Here is a 19834-nt window from a genome sequence, read left to right on the forward strand (position 1 = left end):
TTTCTCATGATTTATCATCTAAAGAAGTGATAAGTATAAATAAAATGATAGAAGCCGATAAGAACACCAAAAAAAAAAAAAAAACTATTGGATTCTAAAAAATAAAAAAACCTTGATGGATAAAGAATGTTTCTTTGTTAATTAAAAGAATGTTTTTTCTTTGTTGTTTTATCAATTTTAAAGAATGTTTGAAATTGCTTTAAGGAGTTTAAAAGTATTTTTTACAAATTTTTTACTCTAAAAGCAATTAAAACACACTTTGGAGAAAATGTTTTTTTTTTTTTTTAAACAAAAAATTTTTTAAAGACGCTTTTGAGTTTAAAAAGATATATTGCGCAATTTTAAACATGTTCTAAAGAATATTGTAGCTCAATGAATAATGCTAAAAGTCCTAAAATTTTAATTAAATTTGTGATAGATTCAATTTCTTCTAGTGATAATTTAAAAAAATTAAATCAATTTTAAAGAAAAAAAAATGAAAATAATTTATAGCATTATTGAGCTGAGGTCCAGTAAAGCTAAAATCCTAGTACCATTCACAGTCCACTTACAACCATGCACGGCAGACGCAGCCAATTGGGTCTTCGGTCGTCCACTATGGAAAATGAAAAGGAGACGCAGGGACCCAAAGACCAAGACCCGGTGGTCGAATCAGCTTCCAAAGCTCATGAAAAGCCTACTTTCCGTACGATTCAAAGGACCCTCAATCCCCTTTCCTCGCTGCGTCTTTATTCTCTTTCAACTTTTGTTTAACTTGCTTGAGAAGTATACCCACCTCCTCCTGGTCAAAGCTTTTACTAAGGTTCACTCTCTGATGATCAGTCTGCTTGCATTCTCTCGCTAATCTGAGATCTGGGTTTTGTGGCTTTTTGTTGTGTGTGTTGTGGGTAGGTACGGATATGGAGACGGCGAGAGAACACGTAGAAGAGATACGTAGAACAAAGTTTTCAATCGGAGGGGAACCCAACCCATTGACGGAGGATCTTCACCAGGCCGTCAAGAACCTCTCTGCTGAACTCTATGCCAAAGATGTCCACTTCCTCATGGAGCTCATTCAGGTTCCTCACTCATTTAGCAGCATGCATTTGTTATCAGAATGAGAATACTACGTGTTTGTTTGTTCTTCAATCATTTACTTGGTTTTTGTTTAATTTCTCAACTTTGCTATTAATATATGGATGATTAGAGAGATGGTGAATTTTGTTTGTCAGAATGCGGAAGATAACGATTACCTGGAGGATCATCCTCCATCGCTTGAGTTCGTTATAACTTCTGAGGACATCACGGCCACAGGAGCTCCACATACATTGCTGATTTTCAACAATGAGAAAGGTTTCTCCCCTAAAAACATAGACTCCATTTGCAGTATTGGTCGCTCCACCAAGAAAGGCTACAGGAAACGCGGTTATATTGGAGAGAAAGGTACTTCACCTACTCTCCCTACAATACTGTTTGTTATCAGAGCCAGAGCCAGGCCTTGTTTGTTAATGGACTTGTCAGTGTAGTGAGTCTTTAGATTTTTAGTTTGGAAGTAATTGATAAAAAAAAGTTTTTGAATTTATTTTTTTGTTTTTTTACAGAAAAATGAAAAATATTTTATTTTGTAGTAAATTTTGTATTTAAATAATAATAAAAAAGTGATTGATGAATATCAAGGAGTTGAAATTTTTTTAAAAAACATTGAGACTTGTACATGCTTTTAATGTTCTCATATTTCGGTTCACTCAAAAAGCCAGTCGATCAGATTTGATTAAGGGGTTGTTTGGTAAACAACATTCCAACTCCAGATTCTGTTCATATTTTTATGGAAAAAAAAAAAGAAAAAAGAGTAATGATTGATATTGAAAAGTAAAAAAATTTTGTTTTGTAGTAATTTTTTTATTTGAATAATATTAAAAAGTAAATCTTGTGATATAAAAAGTGAATGATGTGATATAAAAAGTGAAAATGTTTTGAAGTTGATTTTTTTTTAAATATAAGGTAAATAGTATTTAGGGGTGGTGTGATGTTTACCAAACCACTCCTAAGTTTTGGGTTTAGAGTTAAAACCGAACATCAAATTGTCACAATTTTAGATGTGTGTGTTGTGTTATAAAATTATTAGTTACGGAAAAAGGGAAATAACGTTTGCAAAGCTGAATAAAAAATATTATACTGTCAAATTAGACTCGGAGGTAGAATTTTGCTTAAGGGACAAAATCAAAATGTAATAATAAAGCAGTACTACTTCTGCTAAATAATCAAATAAAGGAATAATTTTCAAAATAGAAGTTCCCTCAATAGTTGCTTCTGCAACATCCATATGCAAATCCATTTCACACAATAAGAATTGAGCTTTATATACCCAATAACGCTCAAATTAGTCTACCCTATACCTTTACAATATATAAGTGGTAATAGAGCTCTTGAAATGGTAGATCACTAGATATGATTGAATGAATTGGAAACAAACTTTTATTTTTATCTTTGTTCTCCTGTTCGAGAAACCCTTGTTTAAAGTCCTTGATTGTAAAATTTGTATTCCGAAAATTTCTACAACAATGAACACACACACGCAGATGCATGACTTCAATGTGGACCCATATTACTGTGAGTTATATGCATAGTTTTAATAAAAAAAGAAAGCAAAAGAAAAGATAAAATTATAGTAGGAGATGTTATTGACTGGTTGACAATACTTAAGTAAGCTAATGGAAGTAAGGATCTGTTAAAACTTAGATATGCTAGACCTGCTTTTCTTTCATGCTTTCCTTCTTTTTTTCCCACGGGGGATTGAGAAGGATATTTAAGTGTGTTCCTGCTGCTATAGTCAACTTATTTTTCTGGTCAATATGCAGGAATTGGGTTCAAGAGTGTCTTTCTGGTTACTTCTCAACCATACATATTCAGCAATGGGTATAAGATACGGTTCAATGAAGAGCCTTGCCCACATTGCAATCTTGGGTACATTGTTCCTGAATGGGTGGAGGAGAATCCAACTCTTTCTGACATCAGGCAAATATATGGTGCTACAACTCTTCCAACGACAACAATAATCTTACCTCTGAAGCCTGATAAGGTCAAACCTGTGAAGCAGGAACTCTCAAGCCTTCATCCTGAAATTCTTTTGTTCCTGTCTAAGATAAAACAGCTTTCTGTAAGGGAACAAAATAAGGATCCTACGCTCAATACCGTAAGTGCAATAGCCATTACGAGTGAGACTAATTTTGTAACAAGGAAGAACGTTGATGCTGAGTCCTACACACTCCATCTCTTGGCAGAGGAAAAGGCTAAGGGTTCCGAAAGAGGATGCAGCTACTATATGTGGAAGCAGAAGTTTCCTGTCAGGCAAGAAAATAAAGTGGAGAGGAGAATGGAAGTAGAACAGTTGGTGATCACATTGGCTTTTCCCATTGAAGAGCGTCTCAACAGAGGGATGAGCTCACCTGGGGTCTATGCATTTCTTCCCACAGAGATGTTTACCAACTTTCCCTTCATAATTCAGGCGGATTTTCTTCTTGCTTCATCAAGGGAAACAATTCTGTTGGACAACAAGTGGAACCAAGGGATTCTTGACTGTGTGCCCTCTGCTTTTTTCAATGCCTTTGTAGCGCTAGTTAAAACTACAGAAAATGTTCCAGTATCTAGTTTGGCTCCAATGTTCAGGTTTATTCCTATCAACAACTCTTCTTGTCACGAGTTGAATATCGTGAGGGAGTCGATCAAAGCAAAGCTTGTCGAAGAACATATTGTTCCTAGTCAGTCATACACACAACAAAAATTCTTTCATAAACCTCACGAAGTTGGTAGGCTTATGCCTGCTTTCTGGAACATTTTGGAGAAGGCACGGAAGCAAGAGGTGAGTTTGCTTAATCTCTCATCCCATGGAAAGTATATTTTGAGTTCTTCATTTGATAAAGAGGAGTATGATCACATATTGAATTTCTTGGGAGTGGAACCAGTCAACAATGAATGGTACGCCAAGTGCATCCAGAGTTCTAATCTTGTTGCAGGAGTGTCAGAGGACTTGCATTTAGAGATCTTACTATTTGTTGCTGATAATTGGACGTCCAAATTTGACTGCACCAACATGAAGAACATACCACTAATAAAGTACGTGGGCCTTGATGGGGATGAGTCTTTGTGCAGTATAAATGAATGCACACACTGGAACCGAGAGAGGGTGGTGTCCTTATCACATCTGTATGATCAGGTGTCATGGCTGGTTGATTGTAACAGGGAATTCAGATGTGTGGGAAATCGTTTTTTTCTGCCGAAAAGCACACAAGAATCCATCTCTAAGAAAGTGACGTTGCGGGAATGGCTTCGAGATCATGTGAAGATTAGTTTTGTGACTGTATATGACTATGCAGTTCACCTTAATAGTTCTCTCCATAATGACGGGAAGCTTGCTGTTGCCTTTGTTCACTTCTTATATCACTCTTTCTCGAAGAAGCATCTTACAAAAGGGCAAGTGGATTATTTGTGTGGTATTATGCCGCTCGTGGATAATTATGGGAATCTAAACACACAAAGGGTAGGGGTTCTTGTCCCTGCTAAAGTAAGCAAATGGGTGGAATTGATTGGTTCAAATCCATGGAGAAGGGAAGGCTACGTTGAGCTAGCAGAAAACTACTTACGTCCAGTTCGTTTTGCAGGTGAAACTATTTCTAGAGAACAGCTCTTAAATTTCCTTAAAACTCATGTTGCAGCTTCTGATATCCCTTATATATCTCCTCCCAATGCTGATTTTCCTGCTGTTTCTGCACCACTCACCAATCAAAATGCAATCTTGCTGTTGGATTGGATTCAAAACCTGCAACGTAGAGGTAGTTGCATTCCAGGGAAGTTCTTAACATGCATAAAGGAAGGTAGCTGGCTGAAAATTACTGCCAATGGCTGTTCTGGTTACAGGCCGCCATCTCGGTCATTCATGCTTACCTCTTCATTGGGAAACATTTTGCAGAATGGATCAGTGCTTGTTGATATTCCGTTGATTGATGAAAGTTTTTATGGTTATAGATTAAATGAGTATAAGGAGGAGCTAAAGACAATTGGAGTTATGTTTGAGTATGGAGAAGCATGCGAATTTATTGGGATGTCTCTTGCAGCTTACTCAACTTTAACTAGAGACAACGTGCTTTCTGTACTAAATTTCATCAGATTCTTAACAAAAAATTTTCTTCATCCGGACAAATTCATTGGCAGTATTAATAACAAAAAATGGCTTAGGACATCCTGTGGTGACAGATCTCCAATTGGATCCGTTTTGTCTGATTGTGAATGGGACACTGCATCTCAAATCAGTGAAATCCCCTTCATTGATACAGAATACTATGGGAAGGAAATCCTAGCTTTTAAAGAGGAACTCAAGTCGCTTGGTGTGTTAATTGGATTCTGTGATAGTTACAAGCTCGTTGTAGACAACTTAAAATCACCTTCACGGTTGATTTCTCTGACATCTGATGCCGTTCTTTTGGTACTGCAATGTATGCGTCATTCAGGATCATCCAACAAACTTGTTGAGGCTTTGAGAGATGCAAAATGCTTCAAGACAAATATGGGTTACAAGTCTCCAGGAGAATGTTTCTTGTTTGACCCTCAATGGGGTTGCATTCTACAAGTTTTCGGAGGTTTCCCATTGTTTGATGATAAGTTCTATGGAAGCAGCATCTTCATTTACAGGAACGAGTTGAAGCAAACAGGGGTGAAGGTGGATTTTGAGGATGCAGTCAAAGTATTTGCTCAAAGTTTCAAGCAGCATGCTTCTCCCATGACAAAAGAACATGTTTTGTCTTTCCTTGCATGTTACAGACAGCTACAGGACACTGAATATAAGTTTCCTTCAGATCTTAAGAAATACATCCGTGAGGAAAAGTGGTTGCGAACTCGGCTAGGTGATTGTAGATCTCCAAGCAATTGCATTCTGTTTGGGCCAGATTGGCACTCAATTGATCCAATTACTCGACTTCCTTTCATAGATGATAGTGACAATTATTATGGCAGGGGCATTTATGAATACAAGAAAGAGCTGAAGAGGATGGGGGTTGTTGTTGATATCAAAGATGGTGTGAAGTTCATAGCTGTTGGTCTTGATTTTCCCCCAGACCCCTCCCACATAAGTCCTGGAAATGTGCTTTCATTGCTAGGCTGCATCCGCATTTTACTACAGGATAGGAATTATTCTTTTCCGAACATTTTCTGGAAAAGAGTTTCCCAAAAATGGTTGAAGACCCATGTTGGTCATAGGCCTCCAGACGAGTGCTTAATGTTCGATTCCAGTTGGGGTTCTTATTTGAAGCAGACTGATGGACCTTTTCTAGATGAAGGTTTTTATGGTTCTAGTATTACATCCTACAAAGAAGAACTCGCTGAAATAGGGGTTACTGTTGATGTGGACAAAGGATGCCCATTGATTGCCAGCCAACTTGATTTCCATCTTGAATTTTCTACTATAGTTCGAATATATAACTATTTGAGTGAGTTTAATTGGGAGCCAGACAGTGAAGCTGCCAAAAGGATTTGGATTTCAAATGGAAGTCAGAATGGAAAGTGGGTCAGCCCCGGAGAATGTGTTTTGCATGACAAGGATGGTCTCTTTAGTTTGCAGCTGCAGGTTTTGGAGAAACACTATGAGCAAAAGTTACTTAGCTTTTTCTCCAATGCTTTCCATGTTAGATACAATCCTTCAGTTGATGATTACTGCAAGCTATGGAAGATTTGGGAAAGTTCAGGACACCCATTGCAACATGCTGACTGTTGTAAGTTTTGGGTGTATGTTTCGAAGCACTGGAGCACAAAGACTGAGAGAACTCTTGCTGATAGCTTGGTGAAATTACCTGTTGGTTCAGGCTCAGATGGAATTTTGCTGTCCAACAAGCATGATGTTTTCATTGCTGACGATCTCCAACTGAAGGATCTGTTTGAGCAGTCTTCTCCTCAACCTATATTTGTCTGGTACCCTCAGCAAAGCTTGCCTTCTTTACCTCGGACAAAGTTGCTTGAAATTTACACGAAAATTGGGGTCCGCACAATATCTGAATCTGTGCAGAAGGAAGAATCATCCTTAGTGGGTGTTGCTCATCTCAATGAGGTGAATCCAATGGAGTTTTTGATTACGAAAGGGCTTGTTAGGCTCATCCTTGGTTTTTTAGCAGGCCCTACAATCCAAATGGAAGCGGAAAGGAGGCATAAGGCTATCAAAGGGCTTCTGAATATTACTTTCCTTGAGACAGTTGAACCTATCACTGTAAACTATAATCTATCTCTTTCTTCTGGGGACTTTGTAAAAGCAAAAGCAAGCCGAGTGATACTTTGGGATAGAGAGTCTTCAAAGTTTGTCGCACAGAAGCTGGACAGGTCTGTTGGATACAAGAATATCATTGAATATGCTACATATTTTTCTGAAGCAATATCCGAGGGTCTGTTATGGGAGAACGACGATCATATTGGTGCACTCTCTGAGCTGATCAAGTTGGGCTTCACGCTGGAATTTAACGAGGAAGCTGTTGAGTTTTTAATGAAGTCCAAGAATTTGCAGATTTTCATGGAGGAAGAGGAATTCCTGGCTTCTACCTTCCCTTCTGACTAGGTATATGCTATTTGTAAGTGCTTCTTTCATCTATTTCCTGTTTGTTCCCAAGTGTGTTTCTGGTAGTTATATGAAGACTGAATCATTTGCTGCACTGCTGATTCTATAGGTCTATCATAAGGTGTAAACCTTTTTATTTTTTTCTGAGATTTTCTTTCTTTCACTTTCTATGCTGGGTGTGCTTCTCTTGTAATTATGAACTAAATGATAATGTGTGGTATTGGCATGTATATAATTTAGAATGGATTAATATATAGTTGCTAGTTTGCTGAGTAATGTGGAATCTTCTATCTTCTTGATTCTTATGTTTGAAGAACCTGCTTTTGTATATTTGTCAATCAGAATCCTATGTTTGATGTTTGTTGATATTGAGCATAGATTAAAGAAGAAAAAAATATGTAGAGGAACGAATATTTGACTTCCACATTTGAGATTGCAAATGATGCAGTAAAACTTAATGAAGCATTTTCAATTTGTTACCTCATGAGCTTCCACTTTGGATGTATTCATTCGGAGATTTCCTACAATTTTTTTAAAAAAAATGATATGAATTTTTGCCTTTTTTGCATCGAACGACTTGAAAAGTGCTATGTATTAAAAAAGTGGCACGTTACTAATGAGGATCGAGTATATTTTCATTAAGAACGCTTTGAGTCAAAAAAATTTTTTTGGTTTTCCAAAGAAAAAGCGTATCTTCGAAGGTGAAAAGCCTTTTGATGAAAAATTATTGTTGCCTCGGTATTATGCCCTCTTTTTAATTTGTAGGATTTTGATTAAGGAAGGTTACGCCCCATGGTGAGTTGCCCAACTGCTGGACAAATGTGGCCATGAAAATTCCAAACTAGCCCAATTTTGATTCAAACCTGATTATAAAAGCTCAAATGAAGCGGTGAAATGGAAGTAAATTATTGATTTAGCTTGAGCGACTAATCATATAATAAAAGGTTAGGCTTATAGAAAAGTTTTATGACAACTATAATTGAAGCCTGATTATTTATAATGAACCAAAATGGGGCCTGGTTTAGTAAAATGGTTCCCAGGTACTTTGGCTGGCCATCAGGAGGAGATTCAACGCTCAGGATTTGTTGGCTCCTATTGGTGTCTCATGTGATTAATTAAAGAAAAAAAGAAAAAAGAAAAGACCATGGAGGACCTCCACGGCCATGATGGTCCAGGGCCTCCATGACCACGATTGGCTGTGCTTCTCCACAACCATGGACCTCCAAAGCATGAATCACGAGGAGTGTCTAACATATTTTTTCTAAAACTTTACACTATCAATCTGAAAGGAATAATTTTACACTTTATCTTTATATTACCAAAAATGAAGAGGATTCAAGATTTTTTTGATGAGTTCCATAACATTTTTCAACTGTTTTGAAGCCCATCATTTACATATTTTCTTAATTAGGCCTAGTTTATGTAATTTCGGTTTCGTTTGTAATTTTTGTAAGTTATAGCATAAAATGTACTCTCATTTGTATCCACCTATACGTTAATTGGGGTTTTTTGGTATTTAAGTGGTCTACATTTCACACAAGTTTTTTGTGAAATTCGGACAGTTTATGAGAGTGGATTGTGGGTCTTCTCTATTACGAATAAGTGAGTCCTATATCTTAAACTATTTGAAGGTAAATAAGCCATGTAATCCTATCTATTTAATTACTCGAATTTCACAAAAATTTGAATAACCTAAAATCCTCATCCAAGTGCCATAGTGTCCTAGTCAAATGTTAGCGCATTTACATGAAATCAAGACACAACTCTTTCTCCACCAAACACAACTCCTCACCACTCCACCACTATCAACAGCCTTCGCTGCATTCGTCAATACTCACTCTGCCCTATGGTGTGTTACATGTGCTATCGCCACTCCTCCTTTATTGTTCACGAGGCAAATCCATACCTTCTCCCTATCCTCCTTATATGAATCTTCATAGATATGGTACCATCTTTTTTACAAAGAACCCCATATCTAGTTACAAATTTAAATGTAGTGTCCACTAAGCTTATATCACCGAATACGTCTCACAAATTCAATGTCCACTCCAATTATTTGGACCATTTTCAATAAAATTTATTTTTTATTTTTTATTTTTATTTTATTTATTTTGCATTTGTTGGTTAGTCTTTGTTGAGTTCACCTTCGTATCTTCCTCTTTCGTTTCTCTTATTCTTGCTTTGAAAAAAAAAAAAAAAAAAAAAAAATTCCTTAGAGCCTTGCACAACAAGCAAAATCGGTTCTCAAAGAGTAAACTCAATCAACGAAAGATCACAGCTCCTAAAACAAAGTTACTAAATCAAATTCCGCTATTATTTTCTTTTTCTCCTTGTTAGGACATTAAAAAAAAAAAAAAAAAAAAAAAAACCGAGTGGCCGGTCTTGGTCTTCCACTAGAATTCCACTTTCCTTGGAAAGTGAAATGGCGACGCAATTTCTAACTTTCCGTACAGCGGTGGTCGAATCAGAAAGCTCATAGGCTCATAGCAGAGCCCCAGTTTCTAACTTTCCGTACAGTCCCAACACCGTTTTTTCTTTTCTAATCTCTCTCTCTCACACTGTACAATCTTTACTTGGCTTCGTTGAGAAGTATACCACCCTCTTTAACGTTAAGCTTCCTGTCTCCAAAGCTCATGCAAAGCAAACCCCACTTTCCCACTTTTCCTTTTTTTTTTTTTTTTTCGTACATTAATCACATGATTGACTTCGTTGAGAAACCCTCTTCCTTAAGCTTTCTTAGCCTACATTTAAATAAGTGTCTCTGTTTCACTCAATCCTATGTCACTCTGCTTTCACTCTCACACTAAGCTAAGGTCTGGTTTTTGTGTATTTGCTTTAGTTTTTTGTAACGCACGGATATGGAGACGGCGAGAGAACACATAGAGGAGATACGTAAGGAAAAGTTTTCGATTGGCGGGAAAGAGAACCCATTGACGGAGGATCTTCACCAGGCCGTCAAGAACCTCTCTGCTGAACTTTATGCTAAAGATGTCCACTTCCTCATGGAACTCATTCAGGTTGCTTCCTAACTCATTCTCTCACACTCTATATGTTTTTGCATATTTGTTTGTTACAGGTTCTTGAATCTTGATGATGTAATGTGTATGCTTGGAGGTTCCTCACTCATTACTCATTTGAAATGGTGAATTTTTGTTTATCAGAACGCTGAAGACAACAATTACTTGGAGGGGGTGGATCCATCGCTTGAGTTCATCATAACTTCTCAGGACATTACGGCCACGGGAGCTCCGGCGACATTGCTGATTTTCAACAATGAAAAAGGTTTCTCTTCTAAGAATATAGAATCCATTTGCAGTGTTGGTCGCTCCACCAAGAAAGGCAACCGGAAACGCGGTTATATTGGAGAGAAAGGTACTTCACCTACTCTTCCTAAAATACTTTGTTTATACGATGCAATTTCATGTATCCACTGTCATTAGAATTTGTCACACTAATAATGTCCTCATAATTTGGTTTACTGATGATAATACTTGATTAATTAATTTTTTGGTTGTCTCCAAGGGTCCCAAAAAAGCATTACTCTTCTTGCAAAATAATCAAAGTAAAATTAATAATTAAAAACATTTTAATGCCTAAGAAAAAATTTTTGTTTAATTAGATCCCACAAGTACTTTATTATCCATAAAGCTTTAATCGAGTTTAGTGGAGGCGAACTGTTCAAAACTGGTTTCTATAACCTTGCTTCAAGCATGAGCTAAAATTGAGTTCATGTTTATCACTAAACTACATTACATATTCAAGTTTGGCTCACTTGTTTTTGAGAAGCTCGATCGATTTTGTTCATAAACTACTTGATTAATTTATTCTTTTTTTTTTCATTCTATTAAATAAAGGAAAAATTACAAAATTATATTGGTTTAGGTGCTTTAGATTCTTTTCAAATCATTCCTCATGCTTTTAGTTTTATCTTATTCTTTGTTACGCTTTGGATTGTTATCAACTAGATCATTCTGTAAAATTTACATCGATTCTATTTCGATTTTTTTTTTTTTTGACAGAAATTTTACAAAATTACGAAAAAGGAAAAAAAAAAATTATCCTTTTTTTTTACTTCATTAATGATTGCCTCTCAAAAATAAATTTTAATACAGTCTGCCCCCTAATTTTAAATTCTTAGTTTTGTCCCTCTATCCACCCCAAGGGGTCGGTGGAGGCCTCCACTCTCCATGGGTGGATGGAGGCCCCCTTGCTTGCAATCCCTTTACTCTTTTTTTTTTTTTTTTTTTTTTTTTGAGTATAATTGAAATTTTGTAAAAGTTATATAAGAAAAATTAATGGAATCTATACATAATTGGATTGAAAGATCTTTTTGATAACAGTTCAAAGTACACTGAGCAATAAGATTAATTAAATTGAAACTACAAGAAGCAATTTGAAAATGACTTAAAGCACATATATATAGACCAATTTAGTAAAATTTCCTAAAATAAATACCATGACTAAAATCTGCAACCCCTTATATATCTATGCTATTCATTAGTTGCTTATTTATAGTCAAAGATTATCTTGTTTGAGTGTAGATAGATTATAATATTTCATTAATCTTGTATTTGTAGCAAAAGTATTACTAATAAATTTAAAAGAATAATTGTATATCTTATGAACTTATCTAGGAATTAACACAATCTAATCTGAAATTTGTTCAAGTATATTTTTCATGTATATTTATAGACATTTATGTCCATCTCAAGTCACTTGTTCATAAGCTTGTACACGAATATATATATATATATATATAAGTTTGGCTTGTTTATGTTGTACAAACACCTTGCTGAGATACTTTATGCCAATCAATTGGAAAATAAAGGGGTACCTTCTCTACCACCAAACACACTCAAATTACGACGGGACGAATTCAAATTTAGGAAATTCCACATTTCAATTTTTGAATCTGTTAAAATTTTGATATGCTTAGGCCTCGTTTTTTGAAGGGAAAAAAACAAAACATTTGAGGGATTGAGAAAGATATTTAATTATGTATGTTCTTGATGCCCTAGTTAACTTATTCTCTGATTGATATGCAGGAATTGGGTTCAAGAGTGTCTTTCTGGTTACTGCTAAGCCATACATATTCAGCAATGGGTATCAGATTCGGTTCAACGAAGAGCCTTGCCCACATTGCAATCTTGGTTACATTGTCCCTGAATGGGTGGAAGAGAACCCAACTCTTTCTGCCATAAAACAAATATATGGTTCTGGAAAAACTCTTCCAATGACAACGATAGTCTTACCTCTGAAGCCGGATAAAGTCAAACCTGTGAAGGAAGAGCTCTCCAGCATTCATCCTGAAGTTCTGCTGTTCCTTGCAAAGATAAAGCGGCTTTCTATCAGGGAACATAAAAAGAAATCAAGACTCAGTACCGTCAATGCAATAGCTATTATGAGTGAGACTGACTTTGTGATGAAGAAGAGCATTGATGCTGAATCCTACACACTCCATCTCTTAGCCGTGGAAAAGGATAAGGGGCCCGACAAAGAATGCAGTTACTACATGTGGAAGCAGAAGTTTCCTGTTAGGCAAGAAAACAAAGTGGAAAGGAGAATGGAAGTAGAAGAGTTGGTGATCACGTTGGCTTTTCCCCTTCAAGAGCGTCTCAACAGAGGGATGAGCTCACCTGGGGTCTATGCATTTCTTCCCACAGAGATGTTCACTAACTTTCCCTTCATAATCCAGGCAGATTTTCTTCTTGCATCATCAAGGGAAACAATCCTCTTGGACAACAAGTGGAACAAAGGGATTCTGGATTGTGTGCCCTCTGCTTTTATCAATGCTTTGGTCTCGCTAACGATCAGAACATCAGAAAATGCTCCAGTATCTAGTTTGGCTCCCATGTTCAAGTTCATTCCTGTCAACAGCTCTTCTTATCAAGAGTTGAATATCATGAGGGAGTCAATCAAAGCAAAGCTTCACGAAGAAAATATTGTTCCAAGTGAGTCCTACACAAAGCAGAAATATTTTCATAAACCTCGAGAAGTTGGTAGGCTTATGCCTGCTTTCTGGAACATATTGGAGAAGGCAAAGAAGGAAGGGGTGAGCTTGCTTGATCTCTCATCCCATGGAAATTATATTTTGAGTTCTGCATTTGATAGAAAGGAGTATGATCACATATTGAGTTTCTTGGGAGTGGAACCTGTCAACAACAACTGGTATGCGAAGTGCATCGGGAGTTCTAATCTCGTTGTAGGAGTGTCAGAGGAGCTTTATTTGGAGATTTTACTGTTCGTTGCCGATAATTGGAACTCCAAATTTCACAACACCAACATAAGGAGCATACCACTAATAAAATATGTGGGTCTTGATGGCGATGTGTCTTTGTGCAGCGTAAATGAATGCACATCTAGGAACCAGAAGAGGGTGGTCTCCTTATCAAAAATGAACGGTCAGGCGTCATGGCTGGTTGACTGCAACAGGGAATTCAAATGTGTGGGCGATCATTTTTTTGTGCCAAAAAGCACACGACAAGCTATCACCTCCTTCTCTAAGAGGGTCACAATGTTGGAATGGCTTCAAACTCATGTGAATATTAATACTGTTAAAGTATATGACTATGCCGTTCACCTTAACAATTCTCTCAATAATGACCGGAAGCTTGCTGTTGCCTTTGTTCACTTCTTATATCTCTCTCTCGAAAAAAAATATCTTTCAAAAGAGGAAGTGAATTGTTTGTGTGGTATTATGCCTCTTGTAGATAACTATGGAGGTCTAAGCACACAAAGGAAAGGTGTCCTTGTCCCAGCTAATGGAAGCAAATGGGTGGGATTGATTGGTTCGAATCCTTGGAGAGGTAAAGGCTATGTTGAGTTAGCAGAAAACTACTTGCATCCAGGTTGTTTTGCAGGTGAATCTACTTCTGGAGAAGGGCTATTAAATTTTCTAAAAACTCATGTTGCAGCTTCTGATATCCCTTATATATCTCCTCCCAATGCTGCAATTCCTGCTGTTTCTGCACCACTTACCATTGAAAATGCTTTCTTACTGTTGGATTGGATTCGAAACCTGAAACGCAGAGGAAGTTCGATTCCAGAGAACTTCTTGAAATGCATAAAGGAAGGTAGCTGGCTTAAGATTACTGTCAATGGCTGTTCTGGTTACAGGCCACCATCTCAGTCATTCATGTTTACCTCTTCATTGGGAAACACTTTGCAAAATGGATTAGTGCCTGTTGATATTCCGTTAATTGATCTAAGTTTCTATGGAGATAGAATAAATCAATACAGGGAAGAGCTTGCGACTATTGGAGTCATGTTCGAGTACAAAGAAGCATGTAAATATATTGGGAAGCATCTTATGTCTCTTGCAGCTTCCTCCACTTCAAGTAGAGTCCATTTGCTTTCTGTTCTAAATTTCATCAGATTCTTAAGGGATAAATTTCTTCCTCTGGGCGAATTCATCAACAGTATCAAAGGAAAAAGATGGATAAGAACATCCCATGGTGACAGGTCTCCAGTTGGATCTGTTTTGTTTGATCACGAATGGAGAATTGCATCTCAAATCAGTGACATCCCCTTCATTGATGTAGATTATCATGGGGAGGAAATCCTTGCTTTTGAAGAGGAACTCAAGTCGCTTGGTGTGTTAATTGGATTCTGTGGAAATTACAAGCTCGTTGAAGACAGCTTAAAATCACCTTCATGCTTGACTTCGCTGAAAGCTGAGGCTGTTCTTTTGATCCTGGAATGTATACGCCATTCTAGATCATCCAACAAACTCATTGAGGCATTGAAAGGTGTGAAATGCTTCAAGACGGATTTCGGTTACAATTCTCCAGGAGAGTGTTTCTTGTTTCACTCACAATGGGGTAGCATCCTACAGGTTTTCAGAGGTTTCCCATTGATTGATGATGATTTCTATGGAAGCAGCATCTTTGATTACAGGAATGAGTTGAAGCAAACAGGGGTGAAGGTGGACTTTGAGGATGCGGTCAAAGTATTTGCTCAAAGTTTCAGGCAGCATGCTTCTTCCATGACGAAAGAAAATGTTCTCTCTTTCCTATCATGTTGCAGACAGCTAAAGGACACTCCTTATAAGTTTCCTTCTGATTTTAAGAAATGCATCCGTGAGGAGAAGTGGTTGCGGACTCGGCTAGGTGATTCTAGATCTCCAAGCAATTGCATTCTGTTTGGATCAGATTGGCAATCAATTTCTCCAATTACTCTCCTCCCTTTCATAGATGATAGTGACAACTATTATGGCAAGGGAGTTCATGAATACAAGAAAGAGCTTGAGATGATGGGGGTTGTTGTTGATATCAAAGACGGTGTGAAGTTCATAGCTGCTGGTCTTCATTTTCCCCAAGACCCCTCCCTCATAACTCCTGGAGATGTGATTGCATTGCTAGAATGCATCCGCAATTTATTGCAAGATAAGAATTATTCCTTTCCGGACAATTTCAGGAAAAGAATTTCCAAGAAATGGTTGAAGACCCCGGTTGGTTATAGGCCTCCAGACAAGTGCGTACTGTTCCATTCCAGATGGGGTTCTTTTTTGAAGCAGACAGATGGACCTTTTGTTGATGACGGTTTTTATGGTTCTAGTATTACATCCTACAAAGAAGAGCTCAGAGCAATTGGGGTCACTGTTGATGTGGACAAAGGATGCCCATTGATTGCCAGCCACCTTGATTTCCATCTTGAATTTTCTACTATTGTTCGAATGTATAATTATTTGAGTGAGTTTAATTGGGAGCCAGACAGTGAAGCTGCCAAAAGGATTTGGATTCCAAATGGAAGTCAGAATGGAAATTGGGTCAGCCCTGTAGAATGTGTTTTGCATGACAAGGATGGCCTCTTTAGTTTGCAGCTTCAGGTTTTGGAGAAACACTATGAGCGAAATTTACTTAGCTTTTTCTCCAATGCTTTCCATGTTAGAGGCAATCCTTCAGTTGATGATTACTGCAAGCTTTGGAATGTTTGGGAAAGCTCAGGATACCCATTGTCGCATGCTGACTGTTCTAAGTTCTGGGTTTATGTTTCGAAGCACTGGAGCGAAAAGACTGAGAGAACTCTTGCTGATAACTTGGTGAAATTACCTGTCGGTTCAGGCTCAGAAGAAATATTGCTGTCCAACAAGCATGATGTTTTCATTGCTGACGATCTCCAACTGACGGATCTTTTTGAGCAGTTTTCTCCTCATCCATTATTTGTTTGGTACCCTCGGCAAAGCTTGCCTTCTTTAACTCGGACTATGTTGCTTGAAATTTACAGGAAAATCGGGGTTCGGACGATATCCGAATCTGTTCAGAAGGAAGAATCATCCTTAGTGGATGTTGCTCATCCCAGTCCGGTGAAACGAAAGGATGTTTTGCTTAAGAAAGGGCTGGTTCGGCTCATCCTCGGTTTTCTAGCCTGCCCTACAATGAAAATGGATGCTGAAAGGAGGCATGAGGCTATCAAAAGGCTTCTGAATACTATTTTCCTTCAGACATTTGAACCCACCACGGTAAACTATAGTTTATCTCTTTCTTCTGGGGAATTTGTCGAAGCAAAAGCAAGCCGAGTGGTACTTTGGGATCGAGAGTCTTCAAATTTCATGGCACAGAAGTTGGACAGATCTGGTGGATACAAGAATATCATCGAATATGCTACATATTTTTCTGAAGCAATATCCGAGGGTCTGCTATGGGAGAACAGAGATCGTATTGGTGCACTCTCTGAGCTTATAAAGTTTGGCTTCCTGCTGAAATTTGATGAGGAAGCAGTCAGGTTCTTAATGAAGTCCAAGAATTTGCAGATTTTCATGGAGGATGAGGTGTTCCTCGCTTCTACCTTCCCTTCTGACTAAGTATAACTGTGCTTCTTTCATCTATTTCCTTTATATGAAGACGGAATCACTTGCTGCACTGCTGATTCCAATGCTCTGCCATTTTCTTTTTTCTGGGCTTTTCTTTCTTTCTCTTTCTACGTTGGGAGTGCTTCTCTTGTAATTATGAACTAAATGATAATGTGTGGTATTGGTGTGCATATAATTTAGAAAGGATTTTTGTTTTCTTCTTGATTCTTATGTTTGATGAGTCTGTTTTACTATATTTGTCGATCAGAGATTAAAAATCCTGTATTTGATATTTGTTGATACTTAGAACAAAAGAATATGAATAATGCTTGTGACTGATGTACAATTTTTTCACTAACTGGCTGACATATATTCAGCATATGTTAGTGGGCGTGGCTTCAATCAGTTAACAAGATGTAAAAGAGTTGTTTATCAATTATAGGTTTAACATTACTCAAAAAATGTAGAGGAATGTATTGGCTATTGTGAGATTGCAAATATGTAAATATCTTTTGAGTGATGATATACGTCACACTTTTATCATACTTTACTGATGTATGTGGTACTGCCAATTAGTAAAAAAATCAGGACTGATCCAAAGGTTGATTGACGATGTCACATGAATTAAATAAGATAAAGGTGTGGTAAATAGCATTTCTTATATCTTATTTCTATTTAAATACTTGACTTCTACATCTCTAGTCCTAAACCCAATCAAGAATTCACAATCTGGATTTTGCATTTGTTGTTCCTTACCATGTCAAAGTTGACTCCACTCTATGCTCAACCTTCGTTCAATTTTCTTATAATAACTTGTTGGACGGACGTAGCCTTGCACTGCAAGATGTAGAGGAATATGCTAGCAAATGCAACAGTAATACAAATTTTGATGCATCCATATACATCATATTTTTATCTTATAATTATTTTACAGTATTGAGGTGACAGTCCAACCAACTCTTAAATTATTTATTTTTTTTAATAAGGATTGATCTAAAAGTTGGTTAAGATTGTTATGACATCATTATAAAATAGTTGTGGGATAAAAATATGATTTCTAACATTACTTTAAAACATTCTTTTGCAATAACAACTGTAATTAATGTTAGTGATGATAAATATATTATTATGTTTGCTAGGATTCTCTCCATTTGAAATGGAGATGACAAAACTATTATTTCATTTTGGCTTCTTGTAGTTTAATCAGGCAATGTTCATGGTTTGAAAGCTGTTACTATTGGAGGGGGACTCCTTGTAATCATTTTGGCTATCAACAGTCCAAGTCTTTTCTCATTTGGAGCATTTCTCCCATTCTCTCATACATTCAGTAAAAGTCACTTCTCTTTTCGAGTTGGTCTGATTTTAAAATGAAAAAAATAAGAGCATTCACATTCAGTTCAACAAAATAATATTTTAGCTATTTTGTTGAGCCATAGTATTAAATCACTCTTCATCCGACTCAGCAAACTAGCCAAAAGTTTGTTGAGGAGCTACAGTTGTTGAGCACTATAGCTCAACAATGTATAATTTTATTAATAAAAAAAAAAAATCATTTCATCATCTCCTCTAATTAAAAATTATTTAAACTTCTCTCTCATCCCTCATAGAACTACTTAAAGAATAAAAAATAAAAAAAAAATAATAATTTTTAAATAATATATTAAAAGTTGATAGTTAAAATGTTGAGCCGGATGTAGGTACTTTAAAAAAGTTGATAGTTAAAATAGAAAAAAAAAAAAAAAAGGTGATATTTTGGCTAAATTTAGCTAAACTTATGCTACCAGATGTGAATGCGTATTAAGGGTCTGTTTGAGAATGCGTTTTTTAAAAAATAATATACGTTTTTAAACCAAATTGCAATTTTGGAATGTTTGGGATTGCGATTTTAAAAATGCAAATTTTAAAATCGTGGACAAATCTGCAATTTCTATAAGCTGACTAGAAGGTACTTATTTGAAAAAGTACGAATTTAAACCAAAATCGCAATTTTGCTTAAAAAAATATTTGGGGCAGTATTTATCTATTTGGTCATGAAACCATAACTATATATTAATGTTATCCAAACACTCAATTGATAAAAATAATAATAATAATAATAAAATAAAAATAAAAATAAAAATTCTTAACATATTTTACCAAACGCCTGTGCGCTTTTAAAAAGTAGCAATTTCAAAAACGCAATTTTCAAAATCGCACTCCCAAACAGACCCTAAATCTTTTATCAATAGAAGTTTACCAAATTGATATATAATTCATTCATTACATTTTTGTCAATTAATTATTTGGGTAAAGTCCACATACTCCCTCAAATTACTACCCAATTGACAATGTCTCCTCCAAACTACCAAAACATTGTCAATGTCCCCCCTCCCCAACCCAAGACTAGCAAGAAGACAAAAATGTCCATATATATTTCTCAATAAGACAAAAATACCCCTATAAATTTAAAAAAAAAAATTGATTTGTTTTAAAAA

The 19834-nt window shown here is 36.5% G+C and overlaps 2 protein-coding genes across 2 annotated transcripts; both read left to right on the forward strand.

Annotated features, from left to right (window-relative positions):
- Positions 1–685: 685 nt before the first annotated feature.
- Positions 686–7842, forward strand: LOC132175017 (uncharacterized). The gene is made up of 4 exons (XM_059586810.1): positions 686–765; positions 892–1058; positions 1212–1422; positions 2838–7842. Exons 2-4 carry the CDS (start codon positions 900–902, stop codon positions 7568–7570), a joined length of 5103 nt encoding a protein of 1700 aa, XP_059442793.1. The 5' UTR covers positions 686–765; positions 892–899; the 3' UTR covers positions 7571–7842.
- Positions 7843–10373: 2531 nt separating this feature from the next.
- On the forward strand, positions 10374–17577 carry LOC132176476 (uncharacterized). The gene is made up of 4 exons (XM_059588699.1): positions 10374–10587; positions 10732–10942; positions 12616–13151; positions 13236–17577. Exons 1-4 carry the CDS (start codon positions 10429–10431, stop codon positions 17370–17372), a joined length of 5043 nt encoding a protein of 1680 aa, XP_059444682.1. The 5' UTR covers positions 10374–10428; the 3' UTR covers positions 17373–17577.
- The last annotated feature ends 2257 nt before the right edge of the window (positions 17578–19834 follow it).

Source organism: Corylus avellana, chromosome ca3 (assembly GCF_901000735.1).
Source record: "Corylus avellana chromosome ca3, CavTom2PMs-1.0".
Classification (NCBI taxonomy): domain Eukaryota; kingdom Viridiplantae; phylum Streptophyta; class Magnoliopsida; order Fagales; family Betulaceae; genus Corylus; species Corylus avellana.